Source organism: Sander lucioperca, chromosome 11 (assembly GCF_008315115.2).
Source record: "Sander lucioperca isolate FBNREF2018 chromosome 11, SLUC_FBN_1.2, whole genome shotgun sequence".
Taxonomy (NCBI): Eukaryota; Metazoa; Chordata; class Actinopteri; order Perciformes; family Percidae; genus Sander; species Sander lucioperca.
In genome coordinates this window covers 16,170,050-16,189,937 of record NC_050183.1, presented here as the reverse complement: position 1 = coordinate 16,189,937, position 19,888 = coordinate 16,170,050, and the positions used below count along the sequence as shown (strand labels likewise).

Here is a 19,888-nt window from a genome sequence, read left to right as displayed (position 1 = left end):
CTAACATCAAAAATACATACAACCATTGTATGAACTCCAATGAGGTTCCCAGCACGTCTTCAACCTTTTAACATGATCAACAACCCACTTTAGCGAATGAACAGTGTTCATCAGAGTCTTAGTTCAGTACTTGGTACTTATACTTGGTTACATAATAAATGTTGTGGAGGGAATCGTGGAGGATGTGGTACATGAGTCTCTGAGGATGATGTGCAATGTTATTTTAACCACTCCTTTATCAGTGTCTTTGCCTCAGTCTCAGCACCCCAGTGAAGTGTGGGGAAAAAGGACATAATGGGAGCGAGAAACCAGAACAGTTTTCCTACTCTCTGTGTCTCTCTTCCTCCCTTTCTCTCTCTCTCTCTCTCTCTCTCTCTCTCTCTCTCTCTCTCTCTCTCTCTTTCTAATTAGTGCACATCCCTCTCCCTCCCCAAAATAATGAAGACTAAGTCATGTCTGTGTATATTAATTCCTCCCATAATTCCTTAGGCTAAATATAGAGCGCCGAGACATGAGTGACTTAGTGTGATATTCACTAGGAATTAGACAGTCCAGTGCCGGATTAACACATTATATGTTGATTCTTGAAGCAGCACAGAGAAGATTTTTCTTCATCTTTGTGAAGGAAGAAGCAGTCCGTGCTGATGTGTAGATAAGAGGTAGAAAGAGAAGACAAGATTGGGGTTGAGGGTCTGTCGGTGTCAGTGAGTAGAGGGAGATAAGCCGGCGCATGCCTTTCTGCTCCCGGCCACAACAGCTGTGAAAACCTGACCAGAACATCCTGGGGGGGGGGGAAACTTCTCCCAGTGTCCCACCGAAAACAAACACGAAGACACACGTCAAAGTGGCTCTCTTGCTATTTCTTTCATTCTTTCTTTATTTCCTCCATCTTTCGCAACCTTCTCCATCCATCTCTTTCTCTCCTTTTCTCTCTAATGATGCATCTCATCACAGAGTTTTCAAAACGTTTCTCTCGCCAGTGCGGCAGCGTTATAGGTGAGTGATCATTAAGAAAGCCTCGCTCCTGTTTTTCCCACTTGTTCCTTAGAGAGATAAATCCTCTTCTCAGACACAACCCCCCTCCTCCCCCCTCCACACACACACACACACACACACACATTCTTAAGGAAGCCACTCTTCCTTTTGTCTCTCAGCCTCTGCATTTTTTTTAATTCTTTAAATTTTTTTAATCTTTTCATTTCCTCCTTCGTTTATTTTCCACACTCTTGGGTGCAACGCTACACCGAGTATTTATTAGTGCTATTATAAAGCGAAAGTAAAGACCAGTGTGTTTAGTTTGGGAAGCGAACGTGCTTGTGTGTTTCTCTAATTATGTGTGTGCTCTGTAGATGGAGAATCAAACATTACACACACACTCAGGCTGACAGTGTTGAACATGAAAGCCGCTGAGATTCATTAAGCCACTGATTACAGCTCGGGGAGGAGAGTCCTGAGCAGCTGCTGTGCTAGAACACACGCACACGCACACGCACACGCACGCACACGCACACACACACACACACACACACACACACACACACACACACACACACCTTCTGAAGTTTTTTTTTCAAATGTGTGGATAACTATAAACACACATGTATCCATTAGGGGTGGGGGAAAAAAATCGATACATCATAGTATCAAGAAACTAAATACTGTATCGATATACAGATGCCAAGTATTGACCTTTTATCATATACTGTATGTGTTGGTCAGTTTGTCTGCTTGACAATCCCATTTTGCAGCAATAAAATTGAAGTGAGATGAACAAATGTTTCTTTTCAGGTAAAACAGATGTTGACAAAGTTTCCTTTTTGGGGACATAATTTGAAATTGGGAAAAATTTGAAGTTGGAAAAAAAAGGTTATACATTGCAATATATCGCAGAATATTGCAATATGTTTAAAGGTACACTGTGTAGGAATTTCTCCCATCTAGCGGTGAAATAGTATTTTGCATTCAAACGAATAGGGTTCTCTAGCACCTCGCTTTTTCAAATGCGTGTTGCAACTACGGTAGCCGTTGTGTACCAAGAAGCTATGACAACATGTCTTCCAATTTTCGCTTTTTTTGGTGACGAGGATTCCTTCTCCTGTGGCTCGGCATAAGTATGATCCTCCATTATGAACTAAAGTGCAATGCAGGCTTTCACATTTGCCGGGGCAGTGACAAGCGCCTCTCACTGATCTCCTTCTCCGTTTCAGCTGGTTTCAGTCACGTGACGCTGGCTCTGGACGAAAACGCGCTGCTAGTGCTTTATGTCCCTCTCAGTGATTAAAGTTTTTCAAAATGGCAGAACAACATGGAAGCCTCCTTGGACTTGCCCGTCCAATGTAAATACAGATAAAAAATTATTCGCTTACGAGGATAAGTCAGATCAATCATTAGCAGAGGTCATTTTACACCAATGAGGACATATTTATGAATGAAGACATTGATTTTAGCTAATAAAATACTCAATAAATCGCAATAATATCGTATTGTGACATAAGTATTGTGATGATATCGTATCGTGAGGCCTCTGGGGATTCCCAACCATAGTATCCATGTATAACCTCATGTATATTAATATTGTCTTCTCATTTAAAAACTATGTTAATTTATGCGTCCATGCCCAGGGTCCCATTGTCTCATAATCATCATACGGTCTGGAAATTTGTTGGAAATACAATCGAGGTAAGAATCATTTTAAACTCATATTTGCTCCTTGTTAAAAATAATAATAATGTGGGACCAGCCAACCAGTTACACCTGACATTCCTCATATACTGTATTTGTTATAAATACTTTATTCTTTTAGCTTAATGCTTGAATAAAACTCTAACCAGATGCATCTCCTGCATTCATCTTTGTCACTGTGAGGCTGTAAAGCAACAACAGTGGAAGCAGCAGAAAATTATATTTGATGGATTTGGAGTTGGAGTTTGGACACACTAGCACCGATCTCTGCAAATATACGCTCCATCTCCCATTCATTTCAATTAAAGCCTGCATTACACGACTGGGATTCAGTTTCAAACATTAATCTGGTGGTCGTCTTTACTTAGCCAATTCTTTGAAAAGTTTGATAAGAAAAAATGCCTTTTTGTTTTTTCTTAAATAAATAAATTTTCGTGTTTGAGCCAAGGGGGTAAGCTTCGCTTCAGAGCTCGAACCTCCTATGGCGCCATTTTGATGCTACCAAACGATCACCCGACGTTAGCATCCCATTGACTGCCATTCATTTTGACGTCGAATAACTTTACATCTGAAGCGTTTAAAGACTTTTTTTGTCCATTGTTTATTTATAAAGAAACACAACAATGTAAATAAGGCTCCATTACCTTGTATCTCACGTTATGGCTCCGTAGTAGACGTTTTAATAAAAATAGGCTAACGATTGTGTCATAACCACGCGACTTACTGTTGCATAGTAGAGGAATTACCATATAGTACAGGAGAAGCTCGCAGGCAGTTTTGACTTACATTAGCTGTTTAAGTTTAATTACTAATGTTAATTAGCATTTTAGTTAGCAATAATGAGCCTGTGTCCGTTATTTCCTTACATATACCTACGCTCTCCGTCTCTGCAAGATTGCGAATGATTTAGATTTCTCTTGGCACAGCTACCAGAAGACTTCCAACTTTCAGACACGTTGCTCACGTCACATTTACGTCGTCTCTCTCAGTTGGAGGCTGCTCAGTAACGCTCAGCCATCACCGGAAAAGTGCTTCTAATATCCTTCACTGGTCTCCGTCCAGAGCAACGAGATCTGTTGGTCCATTATATACTGTCTATGGTTTGAGCACCGCTCTCGTAGACATTTTCATTTGTAATCGCGCTGCTCGCTTTGTATTTTTATAAACACATTTGACGCTAACATCACATCCTTTTTTTGGAGGCAGAATGCGAGCCAATAGTGCTGAATGGAAGGCTGATGTAACTGTACATTAAGGGTTCAATCCTAAGTGTGTGTGTGGGCTATCAGTTCTGCAGGAAAAAAGCAAATTCTTCGCCTACTTGTGCAGCATGAGGGTACCAGTGAAGATGCACTCTCTCTGAGGAACTTTGAAAAGTGCTTCTTTTCTTTCTCTACAGTAAAACACACACACACACACACACACACACACACACACACACACACACACACACACACACACTGTGGCAGGGGGAGATACCATCAGTGTTTGGGTGGTTTGTAATATGTGAGTGTTTCTTTTTCTCAGAAATGAATTAATGGCAGTTTGTGCTCGAGCACTCACCATGAAAGGTTTTCTATGGAAGAGCATCAGCAGCCGTTATGGGGCCTTGGCAAAGCTGCAGATTCCCATTCATGTTGTGTTCTGTTTGGTTATTTTTCTGTTGTTTTTGTCCTTCTGTGACTCACTCTTGCAAAATTATGAATGAAGAAACTGTTTGTGTGGGGCTGTAATGCATTAATAGTCAGCGTGCAGGACTCGAATCAAATGTGCTCAGTTTGCATGTAGATATGTTTGTGTTTCTGCTGAAATACTGAAATCTGGGTTGAGTTTAGATTCCATGAAGAGTCAATGCCTGTTGTATCATTTACAAACTAACGTACATTATGAAATCTCAGGGAATCTATTTACGGTAGAGCAGAAGACGGAGCAGAAGGAGGTTCCAAGTCCACGTGGTTCAGTTCAGATCCAAACTCAGCAGCTCTCTCAGCTGTTGCTCCTGACAACGGCAGGAGGAGGGGCCTGATTCTGGCAGGGTTTTGGTGAAGTAGGATTGCCAAGCTCTCCCTGTGGGGACGAGGCCCGACTGCTCAGTCCTGCTACTTGGCTTTACTCATGCGAACCCCTCCGGGCCTGCAGAAACAGGCTGCATCCATGAGGACACAGATACAACATGCACGTGGGCTCATTGCAGACACTTGACATGCTTGTATTCACATACAGTTTGAAAAGCCAATACAGTTATTATATAATAATAATATGCTTATAATAATAATAGGCTGACAATATCTTTGTAATAGAGCTCAACAGTGTGGTTCCGGAAGTAAAAATCCCATTTGTTTTCTGCGTCTAGGATAGGATTTAATTATTAGCCGTAATGTCTAAACCAGGGGTCTTCAACATTTTCTAAGCCAAAAAACAAAAAGAGAGACAGAGCAGGGACCCCCCTACTACATATATGGTATAAAATTAAGTTGCATAATAAACTGGGTCTACAATAACTTGTAGGACAACCTAAAGCCTTTATACATACCTTTTTTTGCATAGAATACTAAGCTGTTAATAATAATTGTTGGCATACTTTCATAAATCATGTTAAACATACATGTGGCAGAGTGGATCCTCAGGATGAACTGTATCTGTGGATGGCCTCAGTGACTACCTTAACTGTAGGCCAGTAAGCAGTCGGCATTTATATTTGCTGATATTTTGGATTCATGTTAAGACTTCATTCTTTGAAAAAACTTTCAAAAATTAACTAATTTGGTGGTCCCCCTGCATTGACTCTGAGGACCCCTTAGGGGTCCCGGACCCTTTATGCCCCTGTAGAAGCCACAAGTCCGTATGATATCAACCTTGTTTTAAGAAAAACATTTTATTTGCGATGTCATGGAGAAGTACTACACTACCAGCGACGTCTCTGATTGGTGGAGCTCGCTGTTAGCTTTAAAATGTTTATCTATCACACACAATATGTTTGTCTAACTAATGAATAATGGCTCAAAACTTCCCAATAGATTTCTATTGAATTTGATGGGAAAATACGTTGTAGGACGAGCAGCAAGGGACTAGGGCATACTTTGTTAACATTTGTGTTAACTTGTTTTCTAATGATTAGGTGTGCTTACCTAATGAAAGACATTCAAATGAAAATGTTAACTGATTGTTTTGTAAAGCGTCTTTGAGGACTTTGAAAAGCGCTATATAAATCCAATGTGTTATTATTATTATTAATAAACATTTTCCAATAAGACGTCCTAATTGATGATGTGTTGGAGGTGTGCTGGTTCACAAAAAAACCCTCTCCGTCACCTCTTTATCCAACAGCTCACTGTTGCTGTTTCTGCTTCTACTGTTCCTCCTCTGCAATATTTAAAACACATTCACTGATGCAATTGTGCAAAATATTTCAATATCTCCATTGTGTTGACAGATGTTTAAGAAACTAACTCAGAGACACAAACACATTGCATTTCCTTTAACCTCTTCACTATAAAAGCCTTCTGGGGGTTCAGCAGAAAATGTTCGGTTTGCATCAGAAGGAACTTAAAACAGCTCTGTTACGACTGAAAGCGATCAAAAAACAATAAAATAAGTTTGGTATTTTTAAAGTAGAAGCGTGAAACTAAACTCCAAACCCCAAAGAGTCAGTTAGAAGCTGTAGGTACTGAGAGCTGAACAAAGACAGAGCTACCTGTCTTGTCTTAAAGTGCTCATATTATGCCTTTTGGCTTTTAGGTTTACAGAGTGCAAAAGTCCACCCCAAAGGGACTTATCATCTCCAACAGAAAACACTGTTCACAAACTGCTCCAAACAGCTCTATTGTAGTCCAGCCTTTACTTCAGAGCAACGAGATCTGTTGGTCCATTATATACTGTCTATGGTTTGAGCACTGCTCTCGTAGACATTTTCATTTGTAATCGCGCTGCTCGCTTTGTATTTTTATAAACACATTTGACGCTAACATCACATCCTTTTTTTGGAGGCAGAATGCGAGCCAATAGTGCTGAATGGAAGGCTGATGTAACTGTACATTAAGGGTTCAATCCTAAGTGTGTGTGTGGGCTATCAGTTCTGCAGGAAAAAAAGCAAATTCTTCGCCTACTTGTGCAGCATGAGGGTACCAGTGAAGATGCACTCTCTCTGAGGAACTTTGAAAAGTGCTTCACTTATAGTTTTGCTCTCTCTTTTTCTTTTCTTTCTCTACAGTAAAACACACACACACACACACACACACACACACACACACACACTATGGCAGGGGGAGATACCATCAGTGTTTGGGTGGTTTGTAATATGTGAGTGTTTCTTTTTGCCAGAAATGAATTAATGGCAGTTTGTGCTCGAGCACTCACCATGAAAGGTTTTCTATGGAAGAGCATCAGCAGCCGTTATGGGGCCTTGGCAAAGCTGCAGATTTCCATTCATGTTGTGTTCTGTTTGGTTATTTTTCTGTTGTTTTTGTCCTTCTGTGACTCACTCTTGCAAAATTATGAATGAGACAAAGTGCGTCACTTTGTAACGCATGTTATAATGCTCGCCTAGCAGCTAGCATGGCATGCCCTCATACTCTGCTTCTGACTGGCTGGTAGTCCTTACCTAGGTACTGTACATGTGCGACTCCCAACAAAGATGGAACAGAAGTGTGATGTCTCACTCTGTAGCTAAAACAGAGAGCTCAACACACAGGGTGAAAAGAGGAGCTGCAGCAATGTGCAGTACAACAAAAATATGGTGTTTTTTGAAAATTAAACCACATAAACCTATTCTGGTACAACCTCTAAATACAATTATGAACCTGAAAATGAGCATAATATGAGCACTTTAAACTTTTTCACTACTTTATCATGAACAACTGAACTATCTAAATATATTAAAGAGGACAATTGGTTACATGTATCACATATTTACTATGAAGTAGATTCAGGTCCACATTGAGATTTTCTTAACATTTTCTATTGTTAACATTCCTGCTCTGGATTTGCTCTACAGAAACATATACAAACACTTAAAGAGAGCTTATATGAAAGATAGTCTGGTATGTGTAGTAAATGTCCTGGTGAGATATAATGTAAACAAATGCGGAATCCTGTCTCTTACTGTCCCACACTCTTGTGTTTTTCAGATCCCGAGGTGAGCTGACGTCCTGTTGTGTCCGTCTGTCAGAGCTCGATGTTTAGAGGAAACTGAGAAACACAAAATGTCTGCTGCTAACATCAGCCCGCTGATCCTCGCCCTCCTCCTCCTCCTCTTCCCCACGGTAAGATGACATTGAAATTGTTGTTATTTCTTCTGTTTTGGTACTTATAAAGGACAACATATGTCTAATCTACTTTCTGTGTATGAGTAAGCGTACTTGTGCCAAACGATCCACCTGCAAACCGACTCGGCAACAGGTGGCGCTTTACATGAATACATTCAGCAAACAGGTGCTGAGGCCTGATTCTCGTGCACTTGTACAGTCATTCACATAGAAATAATAGTAAAGAAACTGTATGGAGTGACTGCATCAATAACTCATTGACAGTTGTGTGGCAGGAACGATGAATAAGGATGCATTCTCATCATTTATTCATTGTTTATTCAACATTATTCCTGTCTGTTAAATCTGTGAGGAAGGAGAAGGTCCTCTCCTCTCCTCTCCTCTCCATAAAAAGCTGTGAGAAAAGCATTTTTGTATTACTGTCTTGCAAGGTGAGTCATCACCCTTGAGCTGAAGTGTTGTCTGAGAAACGGAGAGATGAGCTTTAGAGAAGATGGTGGACGACAGCAATTTGCATGAAAGAGGGGGAGGCAGAGTGGGAGGATGGAAAATAAGAATTAGTATCTGTACACAATATTCAGTTTATTACAGTGCTCTTTTTATTGTACATGTTAAGAGTGACAGAGGCACAAACAGAGAGCTGGACAGATGGACAGTACATACTCTTCTTAATCACGGTCAGCAGTCTGTTTGGATGTGAAAGTCTTAAACATTAGTGGGGAATTGGTCATTACAAGACTTTGGGGGTAAAACGTTAAAGTACACCATTTTAAAACACATGAAAATTGTCAAATTGGAATTTCTGCCAAAAAACATGTGCAAGTACAAGTTTTAGATAAAACATTAGGATGTAATGGAGATGAATTTAAGTGAAATTAATGTCATAGATTACTGTAAAACCTTGTGGATTTTGCTTTTCAATTTCTTTCCCCCAAATTTTAAAGTTTGCTGTTGGAGCAACTGAAAACAGCACAGCCGGGAGAAGAGCTCTGACCTAACAAATATGTATTTAAAAAAAAATTAATTTATATTAATTATATAATATTAAATTAATATTTGTTGATATGTGCCGTATTTGGGGCTAGTTTTATTCTGTCCCTCTGTTACAGACCATTGAGAGGCTTAAATTTACGAATAAATATGTGCCATCCATCCATCCCATCCACCTCGATCGATCGATCAATCCGATTTTAGATTTCTATTTGCGGCTGTAAATTACACCAAAAGTTAACATTAAATAATGCCTTATTCGCATGTTTAAACATAAAAAGGTCTTAACGTCTTAATGTCATTCATCGAATGAGGAGGTTTCATTCCAAAATCTGTTAGTTGGATTTTTTCCCTATTCACCCCCTTAAGGTTAGTTAAAGCTCATGGTTTTGTTGAAAATCCATCCATCCATCCATCCATCCATCCATCCATGAAATGCTTTGGTTAAGGTTAGTTAAAGCTATAGTGCGTAGTTTCTGTCACCCCCCCCATGAGGAATTCTAAGTAATGACAACACCACTGTTGTTGCATCCACATGAGACAAGCCTTCCGTGATCACGCACCACCACTTATTATGTATGTATTATATTGAAGAATCAGTGAACACTATGTATAAAGTAGTTAAGCAGCTATATTAGTTTTGAATACTGTAAGAGACACACAAACTCACTCAGTGATGTACAGTATGTGTAGCGTGCATCTGGTCATGCTGGCCATACACAGTTTGACCTAATTAGTTGTAGTGAAGTGATTTAGGGCAGAAAGATACCATCTAATTAGTCACAGGAGGTTAAACAGCAGAGACATAAACACAGAAACTGTTCTTTAAACTTCCCAAGACTCCCCCAGTGTGTTCAGATTCCCTGCCTCTCCCACTCATCATTTTGGCAACCCTACAAATGAAGTTCATATGCACTTATTCTGCATTAACGATTGATGTTCACTGGCAGAGTTCAGTGCCAAAGAATGTAGTAGACACTTAATATAAAGCAGTGAAAAAAGGGAGGATAAAAACACTGGTGGTCCAGGTGTAAATCACATCTCATACTGCAAGTGAGTGTTGGTATTTCTAATACCAAAGTTATAATAGATCAATGCGGTCTTTGTTAAGTTGCCGTTAAATCTCAAACACAAAAACTCAAGAATGATCAGCAGGATACCACTCCTATTATATGATCTAGCGATGCAGGATAAAAAAAAAGATGGACCTTTTTTATCTGAAGGTTTTATAGTCTGCCTAACACGGTTAATAAACCAAACCTGTTTTATTTATTCATGCAGATGACAAACGGCACTAAAATGCGCCTGATACAGACTGAATGAATGAATGAGGAAATGAAAGAGCGCTGTGTCAGAGGGAGGAGACTGAGAGAAACTCGAGGTTTATTGAAGAAAACCTGCTCCCGACCAGGTTAGGTTCACAGGCTCAGTTACCATAGTAACTGACTCTGAGGTGAAGTTACCTCTCTTTCTGAAACAGAAAACCCAGTTTCCCTCATCTCAGGGTTAACAAACTCAGAGTTTTCACTAAACCTGCTTTCTGAAACAGACCCCCAGTACTCTGTACCTGGAAGGAAAATATGTTATTGGAACATCTCTACTTTAAAGCGATAACAATATTTTTTCTTTGAAACCCAGTAATATGACAAACTAGTGTTTATAATGTCTAACTACTACTTTAAGATGAAATAACATCCACATTCACACAACAGATCCAGAGAATGCCATCAATCCAACTATCTGTGCTTTTACTGCCAGTGGATTTAATTCAACTGTACCGCTGCAGACATGGTGCTGCTGCTGGAGAGTGCAACCCATAAATCAACCAGCAGATTCGTTGATACAGAGAGTGTCGACACAATGCCCCCAAAACGACTGCATCTCTATTACTCTGGTAAATCTTCAGTGCATGAATCCCAAGCGAGCGTTGACGTCAGCGAATAAATAAACCTACTCGACTGCTCCACTGCTACACCCCATAAAACTGTGACGCGGCGTCTCCCCGGACTGACGCCGGCACAGACGCACACGATCGTCTTCTTACCAGACACCCCTCCCTTCCCTCCTCCCCCTCCTCGGTCCCAGCTTTAGCTCAGCATTGTGCAGCTGTCAGGGGAGCTGTGAAGGAGGTGTCTCTCTGGACGTGACCTCCCATGTCTGGAGACGTCGTTTTGTGGCTCCCTGGCGTCGATTGTGTTAAAGCCGCTGGAGAGCTACAAGTTTAAACCGTCACCTCTGTGTGTTTGTCCACGGCTCTTAACAAATGAGAGTAACGCCTGGCACAGTTCATTGTGTAAAGTGCACGTCTGAAAGGCTTTCCTGCCTTGTTTTCATTAGAATAATACCCCTCCTCTGTGGTCAGTTAGCAAGGGGAGGGTGCCAACACCTCTGAAATGTTTTTTTCTAATTGGTTGAGTGAGTTTAAACAGATCCCAGAGCTAAGACCTCTCCCACACTGTGGTGTGAACTGCACGGTGAAGCTAATGAAGCAGCCTCTTCCATTTTACCTTTGGGTCCTTCCCCTCTGCTCTGATTTAATCTTCAGCCACTTGACTCTGTCTTTCTGTGTGTGTGTGTGTGTATGTATTGTTCTCCAGGTTTCCAGCCAACAGGTCCCCTTTAACTGTGTGATCAAGAGGGAGCAGGAGAAATGCATGGAAATGATGGCCTTAGATGATCCTGGGAATATTCCAGAATTTGGTATTTATTTATTTATTTATTTTTTTGCGAGCATGTGTTTGTGTAGCCCTTCCCCTCATGCCAACCACTGTTATGTTGATGTTGCAACAGTTTTATACATGGGCTGATTTAAAAATAAAAAAATAAATTTAAAAAAAAGAATAAACACAGAGATTAATAACAATAAAATAATAATTAAAGTTTTCTACATGGGCTAATTAAAAAAAAAAAGGAAAAAAAAGAGAACAAACACAGAGATTAATAGCAAGAATATCTTCAGGGCCGGCATACTAATGAGCGGGAGCTAATTCAACAAATTGTGGTTGACTCTGACCTGCTTTTCTGCAAAGAGAGAGATCATTAGAAAGACTTCACAGTTTGCCTGTGTGTGTTTGTTTGTGTGTGTGTGTGTGTGTGTGTGTGTGTGTGTGTGTGTGTGTGTGTGTGCGTGTTTGATTTGTAGCATCAAAACTAAAGCAGGGCCAACAGAGAAATTCAGCAAAGCAAATGAATTGTCACTCCAGAGTCAGGGAGAGGCCGATGCTTTAATTGGCAGCATCTCACAATGCTGATGATCCTAATAATTGAAGTTGATCAGTGAGACAGTGAGTGATGGCTCATTATATGATGGATGAAGGGAAGATCAAACTGAATGAGTAGCTTTGTGCCAATTCTCCTTCTTAACCTTGTTAAAAAGTATCTTTTGGTGGTTGTTTTTATATCTGCACAGCAAACTAACGTTGTCTTTTTAAATATGTTATTTGCGTTGTAGTTACACACTAACCAGGAAGGCTTAGTGGAGTATTGGCTACAAAGCAGAGCTGGTTAACAAAGTCACAAAGACCTTCTTCCTCTTTTAGCTTCTGCACCATTATTCAAACCCACATGATTGTCCCTGATATCTCAGCCATAATTTTAGCCTACATGTCATTTTTTCCATTTAAACTACATGATTGTGTCCCATCTAGACTGATATTTAAATGTGGGAATCCAATACAAAAAGCATATTAGAATAAACAATCACCACACATAAAATGAATACAATTCTCTGTCAGCTTTTCTCTAAAGTTTTTCTTCTGTTGTCTGAGTCTTTCTCTCTTTCAGATGCTTTTCTATAGAAAGTTGCACAGGCTGTACCAGCAGGAAGTAATAGATACAATTACTGAATGTAATTACTTCCAAAATGAGATATTTGGTCATAATGGCTGCTGGCATAAGAGCTGACATCTCAGCCACCATATGAGTTTCAAGGATCTGTGATTTTGAAGTAATGATGAATGAGTTGGCCTGTTCCCATTAATATATGGCTTTTTAGAATGAAACACTCACTGCTGTGCACTGCGTTGGTCTACCTGTTGTGTCCTCAGGCTGTCCGTGGATGTGGGACAACCTGTCGTGTTGGCAGCCGGCCACGATCGGCGAGGTCGTCGAAGTCAACTGTCCTAAACTCTTCTATCAGCACATGATTGAAGAAGACTTCGGTCAGTATCTAAGGACTTCTTACACACAATCACCATAGCAACTAATTCTTTTTGAAGGCTTCCTGTTTTACATGTCTTGCTGCAGTGTGGAGATTTGAAACGGATGACGTTTCAGTGATTTGCAGATGTGTGTGTGTGTGTGTGTGTGTGTGTGTGTGTGTGTGTGTGCGTGTGTGTGTGCAGGCTGTTCTCATGAACCATTCGTGCATATAGCTACAAAAAGTAATGCACTGTAATTTGTATTTATTCCCTATATTTATTAGGGCTGCAACTAACTTTTTATTTTCACAGTCGATTAATAATCCGTTGATTATTTTCTTGATTAATCGATTAGTTGTTTGGTCTATAAAATGTCAGAAAATGTTGAAAATTGTCGATCATTGTTTTCCCAAAGCCCAAGGCGGCATCCTTAAATGTCTTGTTTTGTCCACAACTCAAAGATATTCAGTTTACTGTCACAGTATGAAGAAACTAGAAAACATTCACATTTAAGAAACTGGAATCAGAGAAGTTTTACTATTTTTATATAACATCACTCAAACCCATTAATCGATTATCAAAATAGTTGTAGATAAATATAATAGTTGACAACTAATGGATTCTTTGATTAATCTTTGCAGCTTTATAACTGTACCCATTACAGAATGTGTGCACCACATTACAGAATTTGTGTCCCGGAAGAATTTAAAGGGAAAACACAATACTTTCACCTAGGAAATTGTTGTTTGTGTCTGAGAGTACTACCGTTGTTTTAACTCAGACCACTTTTTTTGTTTAGGTGCCTAAACTTAACTGTCGTCGACGCAGGACAATCACATTTTCTCGGCTACGCTCAACTGCAACAACCGCTAAAACGACTGTGACCTCACTAGGGCCTGTACCCGACTCACAGTCACCTTTTTTTGTTTTCTGTGCCTTTTGACGTTTTTGTGTTTTTTTCCCCACATTCTTGAAATTCTTTTAGACATTTTTGTCTCTTTTTTAAAAAGTTCTTTTATCATTTTTTTTTTAAATGCTATAAAATTGAATAAAACACCCAAATTCAATGAAAGCAGTGGACTGATCATTTATTTTACTTGTGAAGAGCGTTGTAGGGAACCATCCACGTTACTTTTCTTTTTTAAATTTCTGATTATAGAAACTTTTTGAAAATGGGTCAAATTTGACCCGAGGACAACAGGAGGGTTAACTTGTGTTTCCCTGAACTTTCTCTCTCTCTCTCTCTCTCTCTCTGAAATAATTAATGTAAGAGGATCTGCTTCTCTTCCTGATTTCACTCTAGAAATTAGTCTGCCTTTGTTTGTGTTTGCCATAATCAAATCAAATGTCCTGTGTCCACAGAGCCGGGGAAGGTGAGTCGAAACTGCACTGAGTTTGGCTGGTCAGAGACCTTCCCTCATTACATCGATGCCTGCATGAATGAGGACGGGAACGGCAGCCATCCGGACGTTAGTATATCACTGCAGCAATGTGTCACACTCACCGTTTCAATGAGACACTTTATAGAGAGGCAAAGTCCCTCCCCTTCTGGTGGACCTCATGGGACCTTAAAGGGGTGGTTCAGAATTTTGGACATAGGACCTAATTTCCAAGTTAGCCAGTGTGTTATTTATCAGTGGAGACCGTTTTCAACACTTTTCATCCAGGTCTTCCAGTTGCAGAGTTCGCTGGTGCTAGGCTAGCACAAGTCAACAGTATCTGCTAGCCTGCCATTAAAAACAGTCTTAACCACTCCACAGTACACCCGAGGCAAATAAATTATAACGCCAGACTATCCATGTAAATGTCTGTGTTGATAGAATAATGTTAGAAATAAAACTACCCTTGCATCGCATTGCAATAGTTATACTTTGTTCCCTGTAGTTGGTAGCATAGGCTACAGCAGTAGCGGAGTGATATTACCTAGGCTACTGAGGAAGCCAGTTTCCATGACAATCATGCAAGTTTATTTACCTGCCGCTGCAATTTGCATGTAAACTGTCCGAGCTTACATGACTTTTCTGTCACCAACTACCTAAAGTTAGCGGTTAGCTCAGCCAGGTATCTACCAAGAGTGTAGCTATACCATTAGCTAACGTTGTCAATCTCCACAATGCATTGAACTGTAACGTCATCTCCACTAACGTTGTCAGTCTCAATCTATCAGTAGCAGCTAGGCTAACGTTATGAAAGGGGCTAGCTTTATTAGCTAGAGTAACCTACCAAAAGTTATTACCTGTTCATCAGTAGCTAGCTGTTGGTGCATCTGGAAAGACGGATGAACCGCATTCGTTGTCAGTGACTTGTGGGCCTTTAGATTGCGGGGTTTTTCAAAGTCGTCTGGTCATTTTAGACCAGACGACTTTGTGTGTGACATTCGCCACTTGAGTAGAGTCTCCGCCGGTGTCTTGGTGTCCAAGCCAGCAGCAAGAAGCCACAGTTGGTTCTTTTCTGGATCTCCCAATGGAAATTTGTGGAAACTTTGTGGTGCCCATCTGTTTGGTTTATTTTTACAATTTCTAAATGCACACTGAATCACCATGTTGCTAGTCCTTAGTTTCCAATCCAATGCTTCAATACCAATGTACTAGGCTACTACTAGGTGTCCCGACTGTAGTGCGCTTCTCTGTTTACTTTTCGGCGCAGTACTACTAACTGGAGCAAAGTAAAATTCTGCCGCTGCTGAGAAACTAGTCCCTTAAAATGTAATGCGATCATTGATATGTAAGGGTAGTTTTATTTCTAACATTATTCTATCAAGACAGGCATTTACATGGATAGTCTGGCGTTATAATTTATTTGCCTCAGGTGTACTCAAGAGCGCGGGAAGGGGGGTGCTGAGGGTGCTGCAGCACCCCCTGCTGGCAGGGGCTGGATTTTATAATTTTTATTTTTTAAATAATTACTATTACTACTAATTCGCTGGCTGACATTATTTATATTTTTGTATATCAAATAATGAGGCAAATAGCAAAAAAGAGTTATGGATAAGTTTGAATATAGCATACTAAAAATTAACTGTTATAGCTGCTATAGTGAAAGTGAGTCAAGTGACGTGACTTGCTGAGAAGCGAGCAGGCTGAGGCCAGTTGACTGGAATGTTAGTTGTAGAGAAGAATATGTCGCAGAAAGGGATACAAGATTTTTTTCTTCCGGCATAGTAATGCGGCTAAAATTAGCAAGATTTCATCTGTAGATGTTACAGTTGATGTTTCCTCGTCCACCGCCGAGGCAAACTCTGTTGGGGCAGCTGAAGAGCCTGAGTCTGAAATAACGTTAGCAAGCAACTCGGCTAACGTTAGCAGCACCATCATCATAACGATAACTTTACAGAAGGATTCAAAAAGCCCTGTCAGCCAAGCAACTTCAGTTATCCTGGAAGGAGGTTCGGGACAGAAACTTTTCAACGGTCTATTCAGCTGAGATGAGCATGAATGATAAGCCGTTTCTTGTGTCATTTGTTGTGTTAGAGTGCCATCTACTGGGCACAATTGGTAATTATCCTGAGATACGGGAATACATTAAGCTTACTTCCTGTTCATGTGTTGAAAATAACTACGGTTTACATGCTGGTTCAGTGTCTTTAAAGTTGCTTCAAAGATAATTCCGTTCCCTGTGAGGGCAATGCCTGTAAGTACGATTGTTTTCATTGCATATGTTTTGTGTAACAGAAACCGCTGTGACGTGGTTAGGACACATTTGCTGTGGAGAAGGCACAAGTTAAGGTATTCAGAAATTGTTGGCGAGGTCATTGCAGCCTGGTTATTAGCATATATTTTCAAGCCAAACATCTCTGGTGTGGTTTTGACGATCAGAAAAGTAATTTACCTTAGCTATATACTGAATCAGTGCGCTTCTGTGATGTTAGGGTGCGCGCAGTGGAGTCGGAGTGGCGAGTTCTGTCGCATAATTGTGGAACAGTGGAATTTGTGGCTGCCCAGGACTTTTCTAAAACTTCTCACTCTCACCCATACACTGCGCTACAATGACATATTTAGCTGTCAAAATCCGAAACATTTCCTGGGGGGAGAAATCGTCAGACATCCATTATTTTGTTATTCAGCACCCCTGGTCAAAAATAGGTTCCCGCGCGCCTGGGCGTACTGTGGAGTGGGTAAGACTGTTTTTAGTGGAAGGCTAGCAGATACTGTTGACTTGCGCTAGCCTAGCACCAGCGAACTCTGCAGCTGGAAGGACTGGATGAAAAGTGTTGAAAACGGTCTCCACTGATAAATAACACACTGGCTAACTTGGAAATGAGGTCCTATGTCCAAAATTCTGAACCACCCCTTTAATTCGGAAAAAATATACATGGTAGTGAACAGGGAGAGGCAAATTATTTTTTAATCCTGTTTGAATTGAGCCATGGATTACAAATATGATGTTTGTCAATTTAAAAGATACTTTTTCAACCAGAGAAAGTCTCAGTTAGCCGTAGGTTTGTCATATGACCACTTAGTTTTGTGTGAAACCGCTCAGTGAACTACATCTCTCATCTCACACAATTTACGTCACCTGGCTTGATGCTCAACTTGCTTGCTAGCTAGCTAGATTAGCTCTGTTCAACAACACGTGACATTATCTTACCTGATGTGTTTTTGTCTAGTGAAGTGTTTTCAGCAGATAAGCAAAATCTCATACATATTCATTTGAGTAACGTTAGATCCCTGGTATGATACACACAGACATCGTAGCTTCAGCGAGACATCATCCATGCGACTTTGAAGTGTGTAGTCTTTCTAATTACGTATTTTCACAGTCTTATACTTCAACAGTTTAACAATAAACTGAGACTTTCTCGACTTGCTGAATTATCTATTAAACTGATGAACATCATATGTGTAATTCATGGCTCAATTCAAACAAAAAAAATTGTCTCCCGTTCATATTTTTTCGAAAGATAGGTCCCATGGACGGGAAGTAGTGTGACTTTGGCTCTCCATATGAAAAACACTCAGTTGTTAATTTACTTTTAATTGTGCTTGTGTTTCCATCTCAGGACAGAGTGTACTTTAAGTCAGTGAAGGCTCTGTACACTGTGGGCTACAGCACCTCTTTGGTCTCCCTCACCACTGCCATGGTCATCCTGTGCAGGTTCAGGTGAGACGTTTGGTGGTCGTGGAGGGTACTGCAGCTGGGTGGGGTGATGTTAGGAAACGTGGTTTATCAGACTGACATGAAAACATAAAGGAGAAGTAGTGGTGGATGTTTTTTCTTCCTCATAGATATCTAAGTCCGCTTATACATCTTAGCCCATACCTCATTCTAACTGTGAGACTAAGTGGGGACCAAAGAAATGTCCACACTTTACAAAAATGTCCTAATTTCACACAAAAACCAACGCATTCTCATGAACTGCTTTGTATGATATTGTACGGAAACTCATGCACAACAATCAATCTAAGACTTTTATGATGAAAACATCCTTTTCAACATGAATTATTAAGTGTTATTGAAGTATTTGAGATGTTTTAAGGTTAATTACACATACGGCTGCATCTAATGATTGTTTTGATTCACTTTTGACTTTCCTTTCTTAAACAATTATTCAAATTGATTAATCGATTTAGGAGTTTATAAGGTGTTTGCACGCAAGTACTAAGTATATTGTTCCTGCATGCAGTACTTTTCTTTAATAATAGGTTCCATGCTATTCAGTATGTTCATGTCTGTTTTTCTGCACAGGAAGTTGCACTGTACCAGGAACTTCATCCACATGAACCTATTTGTGTCATTCATCTTGAGAGCTATTTCAGTCTTCATCAAAGACGGCGTGCTGTATGCCAAAGAGGACAGCGAGCACTGCTTCATGCACACTGTGAGTAACACAAACACGCCTGCACACTCCTCTCTGTTCTCATGTTAACAGGCGGAAGAAGATTTGTTCACGCATAACAAGGATTTTTTACATTTTAATTTGTGTTTCTTTTTTTACCTCCGTGAAGCTGGAGTGTCGAGCAGTGATGATATTCTTCCATTACTGCGTCCTCTCTAACTACTTCTGGCTCTTCATCGAGGGTTTGTATCTCTTCACTTTACTGGTGGAGACCTTCTTCCCTGAAAAGAGATACTTCTACTGGTACATCATCATTGGCTGGGGTGAGACATCGGCCATACACACACACTAGACGTGGTTCTCAACCTGGGTGACTTCTGGGGGTTGCCAGATGGTTGCGGAGAAAAAAATGAAATAACATATTCTGGACTGGGGAATGGTTTTTATATTACTGTTTGGGTAAATCATTTGTAAATCAGGATGTCCTGGAGTCACCAAAGAAGAGTCCTAATCGAGTCAGAGTCAAGTCACCATTACCTGAGTCCGAGTCGAGTCACAAGGCCAGAGAATAGCGACACGAGCCTGAGTCCATGACTTGAGTACTCCATCACTGCCTATTACACATAACAGTAGTCAAAAACTTCATCCAACTTCCGAGTCCTATTTGATGAATGCCCAAGTCCGATTTTATAAATACTTGAGTCTAAGTCACGTGTGTCAAACTCAAGGCCTGCGGGCCAAATCCGGCACCTCGAAAATTTGGATCTGGTCCGCATAACAATTTAGGTTCACAATAAATTTTGGCCCGCCTAGTTGTGCGCAAAACCAAAATGGAAAAAAAAATTCAAATTGCAGTTACTCAACACTCAACGCAGTGTTTGGCAGATTTTGCCTACTTTGAGACTCAGAAATTCGCACCCATATTCAGGCCTGTGAAACTGTGTGAGTCTGGTAGCCTACTTTTAAAAAAGTAATCAGAATGCATTGTTGACTAAACTCTATGATGGCTAAGGAACATTTTTGCTGACTCTTTAGGG

General features: G+C 40.3%; 1 protein-coding gene across 3 annotated transcripts in view; it reads left to right on the top strand.

Annotated features, from left to right (window-relative positions):
- Positions 1-19,888, top strand: part of adcyap1r1b (adenylate cyclase activating polypeptide 1b (pituitary) receptor type I) — a 41,317-nt gene that overhangs the window by 10,099 nt on the left and 11,330 nt on the right. For 2 of the 3 annotated variants that reach the window (XM_031282315.2, XM_031282316.2), the window contains exons 2-8: positions 7,809-7,943; positions 11,534-11,636; positions 12,983-13,096; positions 14,438-14,544; positions 18,075-18,175; positions 18,761-18,893; positions 19,021-19,174. In XM_031282315.2, coding sequence (XP_031138175.1) covers positions 7,884-7,943; positions 11,534-11,636; positions 12,983-13,096; positions 14,438-14,544; positions 18,075-18,175; positions 18,761-18,893; positions 19,021-19,174 — 772 coding nt within the window. In that variant the 5' untranslated portion in view covers positions 7,809-7,883. Of the gene's footprint in view, positions 1-7,808; positions 7,944-11,533; positions 11,637-12,982; positions 13,097-14,437; positions 14,545-17,283; positions 17,295-18,074; positions 18,176-18,760; positions 18,894-19,020; positions 19,175-19,888 lie in introns of those variants that run through there. The other variant, XM_036007253.1, reaches the window with a different exon arrangement.